Source organism: Plecotus auritus (genome assembly GCF_963455305.1).
Source record: "Plecotus auritus genome assembly, chromosome: 8".
In the NCBI taxonomy this organism is placed as follows: domain Eukaryota; kingdom Metazoa; phylum Chordata; class Mammalia; order Chiroptera; family Vespertilionidae; genus Plecotus; species Plecotus auritus.
The window spans coordinates 148893819-148911532 of NC_137782.1; the positions used below are offsets into that span (position 1 = coordinate 148893819).

At 40.4% G+C, this 17714-nt stretch overlaps 1 protein-coding gene across 4 annotated transcripts in view; it reads left to right on the top strand.

The window, feature by feature from the left end:
* The first annotated feature begins 9589 nt into the window (after positions 1 to 9589).
* Positions 9590 to 17714, top strand: part of FBXO11 (F-box protein 11) — a 91870-nt gene continuing 83745 nt past the window's right edge. For 2 of the 4 annotated variants that reach the window (XM_080683256.1, XM_080683258.1), the window contains exon 1: positions 9753 to 10600. In XM_080683256.1, coding sequence (XP_080539382.1) covers positions 10369 to 10600 — 232 coding nt within the window. In that variant the 5' untranslated portion in view covers positions 9753 to 10368. Of the gene's footprint in view, positions 10601 to 11428; positions 11558 to 17714 lie in introns of those variants that run through there. The other 2 variants (XM_080683257.1, XM_080683259.1) reach the window with 2 other exon arrangements.

Genomic DNA, 17714 nt, shown 5'->3' on the forward strand with positions numbered 1-17714 from the left:
GTGTGTGTGTGTGTGTGTGTGTGTGTGTTTTAATAGACTTTCTTTAGAGCAGTTTTAGGTTCACAGCAAAATTGAGCACAAAATACAGATATTTCCCATATATGTGCCTCTACATGCCTAGCCTCCCTCATTATCAACATTCCCCACCAGAGTGATACATTTGTTACAACTGATGAACTTACATTGACATCATTATCACCCCAAGTCCACAGTTTACATACATTAGAGTTCACTCTTGATATTGTACATTCTAAGGGTTTGGACAAATGTATCATGACATGACTCCACCATTGGACAGTATAGTGTGACTCCCCTAAAAATCCTATTCATTCCTCCTTCCTCCCTAATACCTGGCAACCACTGATCCTTGTCATAGTTTTGCTTTTTCCAGAATGTCAGATAGTTGGACTCATACAGTATTCAGCCTTTTCAGATTGGCTTTTACTTAGTAATATGCATTTAAATTTCGTCTGTGTCTTTTTGTGGCTTGATAGCTCAAACCTTTTTAGTGCTGAATAATATTCCATTATTACTTACTTATTGTATCACACTTTATTTACTCATTCGCCTACTGAAGGACATCTTGGTAGCTTCCAGATTTTGGCAATGAATAAAGCTGATGTAAACATATGTGTGCAGGTTTTTGCATGAACATAAGTTTTCAACTCCTTTGGGTAAATACCAAGGAGTGTGATTGCTGGATTATACAGTAAGAATATGTTTAGTTTTGTAAGAAATCTCCAAACTGTCTTTCAAAATGACTGTACAATTTCACATGCCCACCAGCAATGAATGAGAGTTCCTGTTGCTCCACATCCTCACTAGTGTTTGGTGGTGTCAGTGTTCTGAATTTTGGCCATTCTAATAGATGTGTTAGTACGTCTCCTTATCTGATCGGGTTTTACCCTTGGCCTCCTCTCTACACCCACCACCCCTTGCAATAGCTTATCTTTTCAGAAGGAGCCATGGAATTTGAGAGCTGTGTGGTGGATGGCACAAATTAAGCAACATTAGCTTAATAATAGAGTGAAAAATTGAGAAAGGATTGGCTGAAGTCATGTAGGACCCCTGGGAAAAGCAGTAATCTGGCATCCCTTCAAACCAATGTTCTTTAAGTAGCTGGGGGCAAAGAGAAATTCATTTCCTATTAATATAAAATGTATAGCTCTTTATGGTTAAAATAAAGAATTTATTACATGCATTGAATATAACAATATTTCCACTTATTTAGGACTGTCTTTCATTTCACATTTTTCACAACACTTATAATTTGAATAGCAATAGTTAGTCACCAAACATAGAAGTAAATTACAGCTACAAAATCTTACTCCAAATATATTCATAAGGTATTTTTCTAGTTTATATCTGACAAAAACAGTGCTAACTTTTTTTTTTTTTACGTTCTTGTTCTTTCTTCATTTTTCTTTTGGGAATATCTGAGCTAGACAACCTCTTTTGAGACACTCATGGCTTTAAAATGTAGAAAATAAGCATAGGTCCCTTAAAAACATGTTAGAAATTTGAAGTAAAATTCCAAACTCAAATCTTACTCTCAGCCCTTCTCCCAACTGGAGAACCCCAGTACCATTTTATGAGTAAGCAAGCAAATGTCCAAAGCTAAAGTGAAGGCTAGGTGGAGGTCTAAGTGAGGCCTCTGACTTTCCAGCCACAAATCTAAATCCTGTGACCCTCTCAAGTGTGCCAAAAAGAGAGAAGAGGAAGAGTGGAAATAAGAACAAGACTCATGAGCCTGTAAGAAATGAAAATTGAGTGTCTTTCAATGTCATGATCTCTCTCTAGTGAAGTGTCCCCAGAGTCTCTGACCAGACTAGTCACTTTTATGAGGACAATCTAATAAGAAGGTAAATATATATAGACAGAAGCTTGGGTGGATGTTTCCTCCTTCATGAACTCCAGCAGAAATGCAGGGAGAGAAGCTGAACAACCCCCACATACCCCATCATTTATTTTCTCTGTTAACAACTGGGCTTAGTAATCAAAACATTGTTCAGCCCAGGTTGTCCAACTAGGACAGGTTAGCAAATCCCTCAGTTATTATCCTGCTCCTCACTCTAACTTCCTGGGACCACTAGATGCACAGTTTAGGTGGTCCTCTAAGACTTTCAGTAATGCGTCATAGCAGGTCATTAATCAACTTAACTTCAAGGCCACACTGCAACTTAGGCCAAAGTGAAGTAAACTCCCTAGTTTATTTCCCATCTGAAAGCATGCCTAGTTATATTGTCCAAAATTGGTCAACAGAGATTACTCTTTAAAAAGTCCAAATAAAACAACACAGAATGGCTGAAAATGGAACAAGGTGAAGCCCTTCCTGTTGTTAAAGCCCTTCCCACATCCAAAATGAATTTCTCTTCCTTCTATACATTTAACTCCAAAGACCTTAAAGTCCAATTACTATTCTCCCTAATTTACTGACCTTGTCAGTCCCTGTAGGAGGATTCTCCCTCAAATGCCTTGTGGCTCGGGTTCCTTCAGCAACCACTGCACCTTGAGCCTTCTTCCATTACATTGGGTGCAGCACTTCAGTACCTTCAAAACTGAAGTAATCCACCTAAATCTCTTATATCATAAATGTAGAAGCAAATATGACTCCTGCAGTAACAGCATTTTGCAAACAAAGTTATATTCATAGAGCCCAGTATATAGACCCTGGTTGCTGTTTCCTATTAGCATGCAGCAGACTTGGTGTTATCTGAGGCAAGGGGAATAATACACAGGGAAAAGGTGAAGAGAAAACATCTTTTCTGTTTGTTTCAGCCTTGCCAGGATGCCTATTATAAGATGTTTTCCAACTATGTGAATTTAAATTCAGTTGGGATAAATTTCCCATCAAGAGGCTAACCATGGGCATAACTTTTAATAAGGACATAGTTGACTTCCTACAAAACATCTTCCTCCTTGTCCCCCACCAAAAACTCATTTTTTTCTAGGGACCCATATTTCCTCTGTCCAGCTGACCACATCTGAAGCTACAAAGGCATTTCTGATTGGTCTAGGAGGAATCCCCTCACTTTTGCCAGAGATTAATTTAAGAATGGGTGTAAGGCCCAATTAGGTACAAAGAGACATGCGGGGGTTTTCAGTGGTAGTATCTCCAGTCTAGATTACACCCAAATCTTCCTTCTTTCTCTTGGTATCTTTCCCATGTTTTGAACACTTCTATTTCCATTTCCCTTTTGAGTCTGGTGTTTCTGGCCTGGAAGCCAGCCCAGTGTTAAAATGAGCCTGGTCTCTGTCAAGTCATATAGCTCCCTTTTCCATGTGTGAACACAGCACCCCACATTTATAATAGGCAACTCTTCAGCCCATGCTTATATCCTTGCAGCTGATCTTCTCTGGGTATTTGTCCATCTCCAGCAGAATCCGAAAACTTTTTTTAACATCTTAATGATTTAATTTAAAAATGATGTGATGACAATCAGAGACTTTGGAAAAACTAGGGCAAATATATGATCAATCTGTACAATGATAGAGAAAATAAAAAGAGCTAGAAAGATATTTTACTTTTTAATGTTTACTGAAAGTGCTTTTTAAAAACTTTATTGTTGACACTATTATAGATGTCCCCATTCCCCATCCCCCTTTGCCCACTTCCACCCAGCCTCAGCCCCACCTTCCCTTTGGTCATCACCACACTGTTGTCTGTGTCTATGGGTTATACATATATGTTCTTTGGTTAATCTCTTCACCTTCTTTCATCCAGTCTCCCCTTCTCCTCCCCTCGGACTGTTGTCAGTCTGTTCCATGTATCCATGCCTCTGTTTGTATTTTGTTCGTCCGTTTATTTTGTTCATTAGATTTACAAGCTATTGTCCCTCTTTCCTCCTCTAAAACTCCTTAGGTCTATTAACCTTGCTTCCAAGATCCTCTTTCCTGAAGTGTATCTTAGCTGAATTATCACTTTCAACAGATTCCTGAATCTGAAGCTTCTAGTAATGCTTCTAAAAGCCATAATCTCAGGACCATAGATGGGTCTAATATGTCCTCCATGTGCTCCTCCCCTAAACCCCACTGCCTTTAGATTTCAGATTCTTCAGTGCTTGAGTAATTTGTGCTACTTTGTGTATTACTTTCTGCCACTTCTTTATCCTCCCCTGTTCTACTTCTTTCTGTCATTCCTATTTCTTTCAAGGAGACCCACGTGAGTTTTTAAATTTTAACCTGCTACTTAAATGCACTTAATTCTTCCACTATCACAGATAAACCTCCAACAGATGCCTTTTTTTTCTTTCTTTCCTTCTCATTCTCTCTTCCTCAGCCTATATATTTGTTTCCTGACCTAGACTCTCTTTTCCATAGTGGAAAAAATATCAGTGTATTCTTCATCTGCCACAAGATCTTCAGTTCGAATACAGAGGTAAGCAAAAGTAAGTTTTAAGTATCCACTTTCATTGGTCGTTGGTTAAATGACCAGCCATCATTACCAAAAAGATAAATCATGAGAAAGGATATAAAATAATAGTAAGACAAATAATAATACAATAATTAATTAATTAATAATAACATAAGAATAAACTGTGTTTTGTGTACTCACAACTGTAAGTCTACTTTTGCCCACCCTGTATTGCTTGAGCACAGGCCTTCTCCCATCAGTTTCAGCCCATGCCTGACCTCTACCTATTGTTCTGCCTGAATCTTTCCTTTAGGGTTGTCTTCCCTGTACCTTTTCAAAATTTTTCAATACCATTTCATAGGCATATTTCCTTATAACAAAAGCCATACCTGCTTCCTTACATATAATGTCTGTGTGATCTTATTAATCATCAAGTCAGGCCTGAAATAATACCAACAGCAATAACAATAATGGCTAACCGTTTACTGAGTGCCTGCTATGCACCAAGCACTGTTTTAAGCATTTTATAAGTATTAATTTACTTAATCGTCACAAAAATCCCATTAAATTATTACCCTCATTTTATAGATACAGAAACTGAAGCACAGAGAGATTATGTAATTTGCTCAAAGTCAGGCAGCCAATAAGTGGCAGAATTCCTTTGGTCCTCCACTCTGACATCTGCCCATACTACTGTTCACCTACCAGTTTTCCACAATATAACATAGTTTTTTTTGGTTTGGCCTAGTCTCCTCAAAATGCTTGGAAATTGGGTTCTGTTTAAAAAATAAATAAAATAGCCCTAGCTGGTTTGGCTCAGTAGATAGAGCATCAACCTGTGGTCCGGGTTCAATTCCAGTCAAGGGCTTATACTTCAGCATGTACCTCGGTTGCAGGCTCCACCCCAGCCCTGTTGGGTGTGTGCGGGAGGCAGTCAATGTCTCTCTCACATCAATGTTTCTCTCTGTGTGTCTCTCCCCGTCCCTTCCACTCTCTGTAAAAATCAATGGAAAAATATCTTTGGGTAAGGTTTAACAAAAAATAAATAAATAAGCAAAAATGAAGATTTACAGCTATCATAGCCCATCTTATATCTTGAATATAATTAATTTATTTTAATAGTGCTATCTCTCTATTATTCTACAGGGACCGGTATTAAAGTTCGATTCTATACTTCTTTAAAGATAACCTCTATTATGAGTATCATTGGACTGTATGCTTACCAGGTTTCCCCACATATACATTAAATTTAAATCCTTAGTTCCACATTAATTTTCACTGCCTAACTGATAAAATATTATCCAAGCATGTACTAAAGAATGAATTTTTGCAGCTTAGTGAGATAAGCCATTCATACTCTAACAAGGATATTTTAAACCGAACTGGTTATTCCTTCAGGAAAACCATATTCAGATCAAACTAATTTCCTAAATGACATAAAAGGAGTGAGCAGCTTTGAGGTGTCTTATGTAACTGAGTGCTGACAGCTTGGGACTAGATGATGGAATGACAGAGAAAGGGAAGCTGAATCTTTGAAATAGTAAAAATTATCATTTAAAAACCACAGTAAATATCACCTGCCAGGTATTAAAATGATTAAAGGGCTTATTTTTTTTTCCACACTCCTATTGTGATAGGTTTTATAAACAAATAATTTTAAGTACACTAACCTGTTAAGCACCAGTAATTAGTTGAGAAAAACAAACACAAATGTTCTTGAAGAGAGAGCAGACCCTAAGGGAATTTAGTCCTCTGAAATTATGCAAAGTGTATACTGAAATCATTCTGGGAGACTCCTACCCCAAAGAAAAATCCCCTTTGTTTTCTCTCACACATAAATTCTATGACAGCTAATTGACAGGAATATTTGCTAACACAGGTGGACCTGCGATGGATAAAACCATCTGGAATATTTTGGGTTTTCACTAGAAAAAATAAGAGTCTATAATACTTGTGAATAGAGAAGATACTGGATTGGCAGGCAGTTAACTTTGCTACCAGGTAGTTATGGGATTTGGTTTTGTCACCTCAGCTCTTTGAATTTTAGTTTCCTAGTCTGGCCAATACAGAATGATCTCCAAGGCCTGTTCTAACAACTCCTAAGTTCCACAATTTTAAGTTAATATGGCTTTGAACACTTTTGCACAAAAAAGATTCTAACATTTAATCTCATAAGACACATTAAGAATATGTAGAAACCAGTTATATGAAGTTAGGATAATCTATATATATAAAAGCCTAATATGCAAATTGTCCCCTTGGGAATTAGACCAGGAGACCGGGAGTTTGATCACTCACTATGACATGCACTGACCAGCAGGGGGCAGTGTGGAATGAAAGAAGGCCCCAGCCAGCAGCCAGCAGCTGGAGGAAGGCCCTGGCCGACAGCCAGAAGGCCCTGATCAGCCCTGATCACCAGCCAGGTCTAGGGACCCTACCCATGCACAAATTTCGTGCCCTGGGCCTCTAGTATTTAATATTTCCCAATAGATGTTCCATTATTGTTAAACTAGTCTCTCAAGTACCCCATCAAACCAGTGTGGCTCCAAGAAAGGGAGCAGAGCAGATGCCATCACAAGAATGAAGAGGATAAGGTACATAAAGAATGCTCCTGATATAGTACAAGAGAAAAATCCATCTCTTGTAGACCTGAGGAATGTTGGAAAGAAGAAAATGGGACAGGGAAGAGGTATCAGAGGCAGTGTTTACTTTCTATCCTTTCTCAGGGTGAAAACTAGAATTGGAGGTATACAGTTTAAGTATTCACATAGAAATGGGAAATTCTAAGAACACTGGGGATAGTGGTTTGCTTCCCTGGGTATGCCTGTGCAAGGCTGAGTCCTCAATGAACTCTTTCAGCTTGACAGCATGCTCTGCATGATGTAGGGAGGATGATGCAACATTGGTGGAGGAAGGTGGCTCAATAGGAGTCCAGGGCAAGGCTCCTGGTTCATCAAGGACTACATGTGTTGTTGGGGAATCCAGAAGTTCCCCTATGTCTCACTGGAAGAGAGAATGGTGCAGTGAAAAATCAATGGACCTGCCAAGACCTGTGGTCAGTACAGAGGTTGCAGTGTATAGGGCAAAAGAACCAGTCTGACATCTGTAAAGGACAGAAATGACTAGTTTTACCTTAGGGGCAAGCAGTCTTGCTTTCAGACCATACCAATCACTCCATACCACTGGACAACACAAGGACTGGCCCTTCCCTGATGCCATATAAGCTTTCCCATCCCTCAAGTCTGCTACCAACCCACTAGTCATTGTGTGAATTAGAAAAAAGCACTCCCTTTCTCAAGACACTTTACTTCCATCAGAAAATTGTCTTAATATATTGGTTTTATTGGAACAAGGTATCTTACTGCCGCATGCCAAAGAAGTGTCATAATAACTTAGAAATCTAAGGTGCCAGAGATGTGAAAGACACTCCATCTATACCTCATATAGCATCCTTTGATCCCATACATACCTTGGAATGAGAGGGAGGTAGGAAAATACAATCTAAAAGACTCAGCATTTATGTTAAAAAAAAAAAAAGATATAATGTGAGGACTTGAGGTTAAAAATTACAGAAAATACACTGTTTTCTTTGTACCTGAATAAAGTAAATGTCATACCAAAATATGAACTCTTTATGACAAAGATTTTGCCTTTTATTTTATTTTTTGGTATTTCCCATAGCACCTTACATAGTAATACACAGAAGTAACCAATAAGTGCTTATTGAATAAAAAAATAATTTTTACAAATTCACTTATATGTATAATCTTCCTTTCCCCCCTATATTTATTTGAACCAAATCTAAAATTGTATCCATTTGTACCTGGCTAACAACCATAAAAATCCAGAGTGCTTCAGTTGTTTCCTAACAGCCCTCCTCTTCAAATATTTTTTTAAAAAAGGAAACTTAGATTTAAGTGGTCTCCATCTTCAGGACCAAAGATAAATCATCTGAAAAATTACAGAATTTTAAAAAATTAGAAACAGGATTATATAGTCCAAAATAAGTCCTTATTAAAGGTGGGGGCCCCCTAATATCCCTAGGTAAAGTAATTTGCCTAGAGTCACATATCAAATGAGGGATTCAAACACCCTACACAATACTGATTCACATTTCCTTGCCCTTCTCCTTCCTCCCAAAATACACTTTCTCCCTCTCAGCCTTACATTATCTTACTTTGTAACCGCTTAATTATCTCAAACATAGACATCAATTGATCAAATTCAAATGAGAAGTCACCCAAAGATCTGAAAACCAGCGCCAGGTAAACTGCCGGTTTTACCACATCCATAAAATGATAAACAAAAGAGAGAACAGATCATTGAGAAAGGGTACTTTTTCAGTCATCACAACAACTAGAAAATAAAAATGCGTTTTCCTTGGGGGGAAAGATCATACTGAGGGGACCAAATACAAAGTATAATTCCTCGGGGTTTTTTTTTATTTTCCTTTGAGTTTGTGGGCTCAAAACATTTTTTAATCACATCAACACATAACCTAAACACCTTTCTCACATATTCCCCCGAACATTACGTAGACCACGTTTCCAAAAAGTAAATTGACCAAAGGTCTACTGCCTGTTAATCAAAACCTTTTCAAGACACATATGACTCCTCTTAAGGCTATGATTAGGAACCATCTCCAAAACTTCGGTTACCATGCTCGAACTGGATCTCCAAGGTTTGTAACTATCCTCAGCTCGGCTAAAGGGCACAGAATCTCTAGCGCTCCCTACAGCTCAGACTTTGAACCTACCTACCACAGAAAACCCAAGTTACCAAAGATCGGCTCCTTCGCTCCACTTTTTTTTTCCGCTTAAAAAATCGGGTGAAGGTGGGGAGCTGGGGGAAAAGCTGAAACGCCGAACCCAAGGATTAATCACTTCTCCCCATTACATCAGCAGCCCCCGCCCTTTCCTCCGAGAACCTCCTCTCCTAGAATCGTCGCTACGCACTAGCGCTCCCTTCGCCCACCCCCTGCTCTATTATATGCCCCATACCTCCCCATTATCACCCGCCCCGCCACACTCCCTTTCCTCCTTCCCCCTCCTTGGCAGGGGAGGGAGGAAACCCGAGAGAGGAAGCTGGGCGTTGAAGGAAGGGACTTCGCGATAAGAGCGGCGGCCCCATTGGCCCGAAGGTTGTGTGGGCGCATCCCATTGGCTCCTTGGCCGGAATCCCCGCCCCTCTCCTCCCCGCCCATTCGCCCCTCCCCCCGCCGGCCCGTGGCCCTCCCCCGCGGACCTGGCCAGCCCCGCGACGGGGAGGGACCGACTGGGCGAGTGGAGGCTCCGGTGGTGTCAATGGCTCCTCCTGCCACGGAGCAGCAGCAGAAGCCGCGGCGACGGGGCTGAGAAGGAGGAGGAAGGTTCCTTTAAGGAGGAGGAACGACGACGCCTCTTTTTCCCCCTATCTCCTCCTTTCATACTCATTTCCCCTTCGCTGAGGAGAGAAGGGGGGAGGAGAGAGAAGAGGCCGAAGAAAGAGAAAAATTCCTCTCAGAAATCTCTTTCAGGGGGTGTGGGGGGAGGAAGAGAGAAAAAAGCCGGGCGCCCCCTGCTCCCTCCCTCCCTCCTCTCCCTCGCCTTCTCCCTTCCTCACCCGCCCGCCCACTGCCCCCGCCGCTCAAGACGCCGCTCGAGAGTCGGCGGGCCCGGGGTCTGTCTCCTCAGCCGCCGACGCCGCGCTTCGCCTCGGAGCCCCAGGCGGGCGGACGCCCTTTCTTTCTTTCTCTCGCTCTGCCTGTCTATCGGTCTCTGTCCCTCGCGGCCGCCCCGCCCGGCGGCCTCGGCCTTCCCCGTGCGTCAGGCCCGCCCGGCCTCGCTCGGTCTTCGTCTCCGCGGGCCTTTCTCTGTCTTCGGGGGCTCGCTCGGCCCCTCCACCCTCACCACCTCCCCTGCCCCTCGCTCCCTTTCCTTCCTCCCCTCCTCCCCACCCCCTTCTCCGGCCCGGGAGCTCGCTGTGCGTGTGCGTGTGTGTGTCCCTCCGCCAACGCCGCCACCTCAGCCCGGCAAATGAACTCCGTCCGAGCCGCCAACCGGAGACCCAGGCGAGTGTCGCGGCCGCGCCCGGTGCAGCAACAGCAGCAGCAGCCCCCGCAGCAGCCGCCGCCGCAGCCGCCCCAGCAGCAGCCGCCGCAGCAGCAGCAGCAGCCTCCGCCGCCGCCGCAGCAACAGCAGCCGCCGCCGCCGCCGCCGCCGCCGCCTCCGCCGCTGCCCCAGGAGCGGAACAACGCCGGCGAGAGGGGTAAGGCCGCGCTCCTCCCCGCCGCCTGCCGGCTCGGGCGCCCAGCCGTTGGGGACCCGCGGGGAGGGAGGCCGGGCGAGCGGGGTTGGCCGGGACGCCCGGGGGTGGGAAACTGAGGCTGACCGGAGGCGGGTCCCCGGTGCCGCAGTGTCAGCCGCCCAGGGCCCGGCCGGCAGGAAAAGCCGCGGCTTCCCCGCTCGCCCGGGCTCTCGCTCAGGCCGCGCTTTGTTTGGTTTCGGGGCTCGGCACCCTCTACCCCCACCCTCCCCTGTGGCTTCCAGGCTGCCTTACGGACCCCCGGAATCTGTTGGGGGTGGGGGAGGCGAAGGTGGAGGTTTCCCCCTTTTCTGCCGCTGTCCCCGCTTCAGTCTCCCCTTTTCTGAGGGGCGGTGGGGGAAAGCACTGGGAGTGCTCGGGCGGCGGGGCTGGCTGGGGAACTTGTTTTCCCCCTTTTCTCTGCTAGCCTCCCCCTTCCTGTGGAGGAGGGGAGAGGGGGAATCGGAGTGGTCCGTGGTGTTGGCCGGGGAACTTGTTTCCCCCGCCCCGCCACCCTAGTCACGGGGTAGGGGGAGCAGCGACTCCTCTCCCAACCCCATAATGTTTGCTGCGCAGTTTGGCTTTAGTTACAGAACCCCTGGCAGGACCCGTTAAATGAAGACCTTTAAATAAATAAATATAGAATCCATCGGCCATTTCCAGCCCCCTCCCTCGCGTGCAGTGCAGTTACCCTTAACGTTCTGTCGACACCCCTCTCGCCGGCTCTCCCTTAGTGAACCCCACGCCGCCGTACTACCCTCCACCTCCTAGTGGGGTTTGAACGCCCCTTCCATAGAACTGGCCGTGTGTGTGTGTGTGTGTGTGTGTGTGTGTACGCGCGCGCGCGCGTGTGTTGTGTGTGTGTTGTGTCCAAGGCCTAGTGAAATGTGTCATTTGGACCCAACTGTGCAGCTCTGTCTGGTAACCACCATTGTCTAAGGGCTGAGGCTCCCGGGGGTTGGATTCTTGCTTTAGCAAAAATAATGTTCAGTTCTACTTTGACGGTGTGGTTATTTTGGGAGGTTTATGAGGTTGGGTGTTACACCTTGGTCTCTAAACGTAACTATTCTCTTTATTAATTAGCTGCTCTCAGCGGGGTGGAGGTCAATACCATATTTATGTGCCCGGTTGTTGTTTTTAGGAGGAGGGAATTGTTAGGAGACATTTTGCGTGTTTTCGTTGGCAGATTAAGGTTAATTTCACATGCGTTGGTTGTCACACCTCCTTGGATTAAGGGAATTGAGATTAAATGCTTTTAAAAAATTATACATTCTTTCCTTAACTGTTTCATTGTTGTACTTGATCGGAATAATTAACAAACGAAAGGGAGATGATAATCTGAAAAATAGTTTAAAGGGTTTTCACTAGTCACTGTTACAGATAGTCCTTTAGAAAGCAGTTTGCTGTATGTTGCTTGAAAGAATGTGATGTTTCAAGCCAGGTAGAGGTTTTGTGCAACATTATTGGTAAATATGTTTTAATTATTCTTTGATACATTTACCAGTTTTTTGTAAGTTAAAAATATTTGTAGTTTCATCATTTCCTTTCTCATTTGCATATTAGGGTTCGCCTGTGTTCCATTCAAATAATATTCAAGTCTCCTTCTAGAATTGGCACTATCCATAATAGAATTGAGAAAACAATGACACTGGGTTGAAATCCGAGCATAATACTCTATTGCTAGATGAAAAGCTTTTTCAGGATGTACCGATTTGTTAATAACATTAGCTCTGAGTCACATTCTTTCTGCCAAACTTAATTTAGTCCCATTATGAGTTTTTAAATGTTTGTTCTGAATCTCCTTTTCATAATTTGTAATGTCAAACTTAGCTGAGGTACTTTTCTCTTGGACACTTTTCATTTGTTTGAAATTATTAGCTACTAAAGTCTGTTTCCTTTTGAAGTTGACTGGGTTGTTGGTAGTCACATGCCAGAGTGTCAGTTTTCTTTTCATTAATGTCCATAAGCTGACTAAGATATTCATGAATCAAAATTTTAGTATGTATCTAACCAAATGATAAATCAAATTCACTGTAGAATTGTTGCTTTGCTGCAGCTAGTAGAAATTGTTCTGGAGATTCTATGTTGGCACAGAAGGGAAAAGAACTTGCTGATTAGTCTTCAGGGAAAATGCTATGGATCTTTTAGAGGGCAAATAAATGCCCTCAAAATGAAGAAAACAAAGGTGAATTAAAAGACTAAAAATAATATTTTGCTAACTTTATGTAAAAATGTATTTCTTTGAAAAATGGTGTTTTGTTTACATTTTTTAAAATGTACAGTTCACATAATGATCAGAAGTTAACCAAGAAGAATACTTTTTATTTTAAAAGTTTTATGGAACATGCAAAGTATCACTATTCCTCGTTTGGATAGGAGGTTTTGTTTAAGAATGTGCTGGGTTTCATAATTTTGACAAGGCAATTAAGGAACTACAGCTAACATGGTGTGTGCCTGTGTGTGTGTGTGTGTGTGTGTGTGTGTGTGTTTACTAGCTCTTAATGGAAATGTAACTCTTGATTAAGAGCCTTGGATGGAGTTAATAGTGGATCAGACAACTTTTCAGGAAGGGAATTGAAGAAGTGAGACTGTTTTAAGACAGGTTAATTCAATGTATATAAAATCATTTATTTTACATAAAGGATGAGCTTTTGACTCTTTAACGGTAATAAAATAGTTAAAAGATATAATATACTTTTCTAGCAAAAATATGTCAGAACTGGTTTTTAGTTGCTCCTTTGCCCACAGGTTAATTGGCCTGAAAACTTTCTTGACATATCCTTACACACACACACGCACATGCGCACACACGCATGCACACACGCGCGCCAATGTTTGAAGAAGAAACAACCTCATGGAGTGAAAGCTTATGAGGACTTTTCAAAGTGTTCCATGGGAATTTCTTACAGTAATAGTCCACCAAATCATTAGTTCTTTTAATTTTTTAATTTAAATTCCTGAATTTAGGATTTCACATACCACTTTAAGCTAATAGAAAATAATTTGTGTTCCACATAGGGACACTTTAATAATATATTCCAGAGTCAATGAAACTGAAAGTAATATGGGGTTGAATATTTTATATTTTTCTTTTAAAATACTAGAAGGATTTTAGTGTTTACAACTTATTCTGCTGAATTTCTCTTGATATCTATTTGGTTGGTAGTGATTTTCTAGATGTAAAAAGAAAGCTTACAAGTCTGCAGAAGTGCTATGTAGTTTTTAGTTGTTAAAATTGATTACTTTGAATAAGTAATAAAAGCATATACCTGCCCTCCGCTACCGAATTCTGCTACCCGGAATCAATACTATTAGTTTCTATTTATTATGTTTTAATAAAAAATGAAATTTGGCATCTGAAAATAATCTTGATATGGAAGTTTTTGAAAATGGGTGTGATTTTTGTTCCAGTTATTGGAAAATTCATAAGATTGTTTTGAAGTACTGAAATTTTAACTGTAATCATTTATAGTTCAAGAAACTTAATACATTATATAAATGGATTTTGCTATTAATGTCTAGTCTGAAATAAATGTAGAGAGTAAAAACTTAATCAGTCTCTCAATCCCATATGTATTTGTAGGATAAAAATATCACCTATGACTCTGAAATTAAAGAGGTTGTGTTTTTTTAACTGAATTTTTGGAAATAATTCAGTAATATAGTATTACATGAAATATTCCAGATTGAGCTACATATTTATAATATGCAGCAGCCAGGAAACTCCTTAGTGTTCTAGTCATGCATGCTAATTATACTTTCTGTGGGATTGTTCTGGCCCATGATCATTTACCTTCAGATTTTCTTACTACTTGTAGAATAAGGAACTTCTGCAACCTTTCTAGATAGATTTCTGGGTAAGGAACATGATTTTTCCTGTTTAGGAATTAAGTACTGAATGTTACTATTCTCCCATCTGGTAGCTAAACCTTCAAAATATTTACTTCCCATTTGAGGAAAGATGCTGCCCAATGGTGTGATATGGGGTGTGTGTGTGTGTGTAGCCTGTTTTCTCAAAACTTACAAATTATTTGAGGAATACAATGGGATAATGACAGTGCTGATGTCAAAGTTCTGCTGATTAGTCCTAAGGGTTGTACATGTACTGCTTTTCTCTTTACTGGAAATTCTGACCAGCAACCCTGGAGACACCAGGTAAGGCAAGAACCACTAATAGATCCTGACTTGTTAGTGAGGACCCTTGGACTTAGATTTGGCAGAATTCAAGGCTAGTGAGGATTTTCGTAGGTTTTTTTTTTCTATTTGTTTTAAATTTGAAAATTTATAAATGGTCTATAATGAGTTAATTGAACTTGAGTTATCTTATTGTTCCCTATCTATTACTAAAAGGTTACTGTTATTTTGTGTCTGTCTTGTCCCACGGGTCTCTTAAGGGTTATTCTGACTTAGACTTCTCATTTCACTAGTTTATTAGCCCTTTGAATTGCATTCTTGCCTTCCAGAGAACTCTGGTTAATCTGAGATTACTAGCAAGATACTCCCAAATTGTGGTTGCTACCTTCTGAAAATAAAGTTATAAAGAAATAAAATATAAGGGATGAGATATTTGGGTGGTATTATGGAAAGAGCTCAGAATTAGACCTATCTAGACCTGGGTTCTAATTCTGGCTACACTACTAACGAGCTGTTTGACATGGAGCAAGCAATATATTGGAGTCTTCCTTATCTTTTAAATGGGGCTGATAACACTTGCTTTATGGGGAAATTGTGAGAATAAGAGATAGTAAAGTACCCTGCACATGGTAGATGCTCAATAAATAGCAGTTCTTTTAAATATTAATAGTAAAAGAATGGAGTGGACTGTATATAAAACTAAATCCAGGAGATAAAATGTGCATGAGTCACTAAGAGTTTCTGACATCCACCAATATGCAATCCAGGTGACTTGTAAATCATTAATCTTACATCTAATGAATTGAAATATTCTTCGAAGAAAGAATGAAAAAACAGAATAGTGATAAACATTGACTGTTTTTGCTTATGTACTAAAGTCTGTGCCAGTGACTTTCTTACGTACTATCTCATTTAACCCTTAACAATTCCGTAAGGTGGACATTGCACAACAGTGAATATGCATAGTATGTAGAAGAGAAGAATTTCAAAACTGATTTATGTCACCTGGTTTTTCCATAAACAAGGGGAGATAACAAAATGCATTTGGCATAATGTCTCCATCACTTTTCAGGAGGAAATAACCTAGCCCTTGGAGAGCACATCTATCCCCTATCCTATCCCATCTATCCTATGGGAGACTGATCTGATGCCCTTATTGTTAAATCATCTGGTTTCACATTTTCTAAGTTAACCTTCTGATCATAATTTCACCTCTCATGTAAATTTATGTCCTGAAGAGATTGCACTGATTGGCCAGCATGTTTTCTAGCTTGTTGATGAGATCACTAAGCACTCATTGTACAAAGAAGGGTAGATTTCCCTTGAATTGCTCATAAGTTATGAATAAAGGGTATTAGGTCATTTTAGCTCATAGTTGTAGACTGGACTGTTTCAGAAAGGAAAAAATGTGAGTTAAATTAGACTTCAGCAGTAATTTTGATAGGTTTGTGGATGAATTAATCCTTTCCTCACTATAGTTTGGTGTTTTTACATGCATAGGTTGGGATTTTGTATATGTGTGGTTAATACAAGATATGTACTTAAACTTAATCCTTAGAAAATAGGGAAATGAAACCAACTAACTTCCTTTACATAATTTATTTTAGTTGAAGGCAAATATCAAAAATATTTACTTTACTTTGAAAATGAATGCATTGTGTATTTTTTTTTCATTTTACAACACCCAAAATAAGATAGCATGTATAAAGCAAATGTAAGTTCTGTATGTTAGTTGCTTACTCTCCCAATTTCTAAAAATACAATTGTCAAATGTTCTGCCCTTCGAACAAATTGAAAATGGTGTGACTGTTTAAAAGAGAAAAAAATAATGCTATTCTATCAACTGGTGGCTAAGCCTGAAGAAACATTAAAGAATACTTCCACATCTCATGAGAGATGAGGTGTCATTCATCTATTTTTTGAAGAGAGCCTACTTTTCTATTTCCTCAAAACTCAAAAATTATTTAGTGATAGAAATGGAGTAGCAGTCCATATTTTAAAATTATTTTTCTAGTAACAGTGATAATCTTGGTTTCACTATTTTCCCTTAGTGTACCACAACACTCATTTTCCAGACGGTTGAGTTGGGTTGTGTCAAAATCTTTGACTTGAAACTTTTTCATTAGTATGAAATTAATTGGCTATTAAGTGGGTTCAACCTATGGTATTGGTTTCTTTAGTATCAGGTATTGATAACTGACTTGAATCAGTTTAGCCTTTGCTAGCTTGCCAACTCTGTTTGGGTTTAGATCTGAGAATTCTTTTTTACGTTCAAGTATGATTTTGCACACATGGTCTATAACATAGTATATAAAATATAAGATGTGGCTTTATGAGAATCTAACACTTCAGAGGAAGGGAGTGGGGAAGAGGAAGAACATATAACTATTTTTTATTCACCTGTTATATTTTGAGATGGGCAGGGTTGGTATACGGTACGTAAGAATGTCATTGGTATTTGTTCCTTCACACACTATTGATCATACCTTGTTTAAAAAATAAAAACAAGCTTTAAGGAAAATTAGAAGTTAGTACAATTTAACAAATGAAAAGTAGGAGTCTTCCAAGTTAGGCAGAGAAGAAAGATGACTTGTTTGAAAGAAATGGCGATGGGTGAAGAAAGTAGCCACAGAAGTAATTCACAGTTGTGTACAAATGACTGATACCTTCATAATCATTTGAATTGCATTTGCATTTTTCAGAAACTGATTGCTTAGTCACATTTTGGTATTTTAGGACCAGTAACAGATAAGAGAAACTAGTGATTTGGATAAAGACGTTTTGGGAGGAGTACTTCCTCAGAGGCAAAAAAAGCATGTCAAGGAGGGAGAAAGTAGAAAATTCTTGCAAGAATTACCTTACACATTTGTTTTTCCTTATCTACTTCTGAAACTAAAATTTTTCTTAAAGTTTCACTCTTCTTTTTTCCAAAAGTATAATTTTG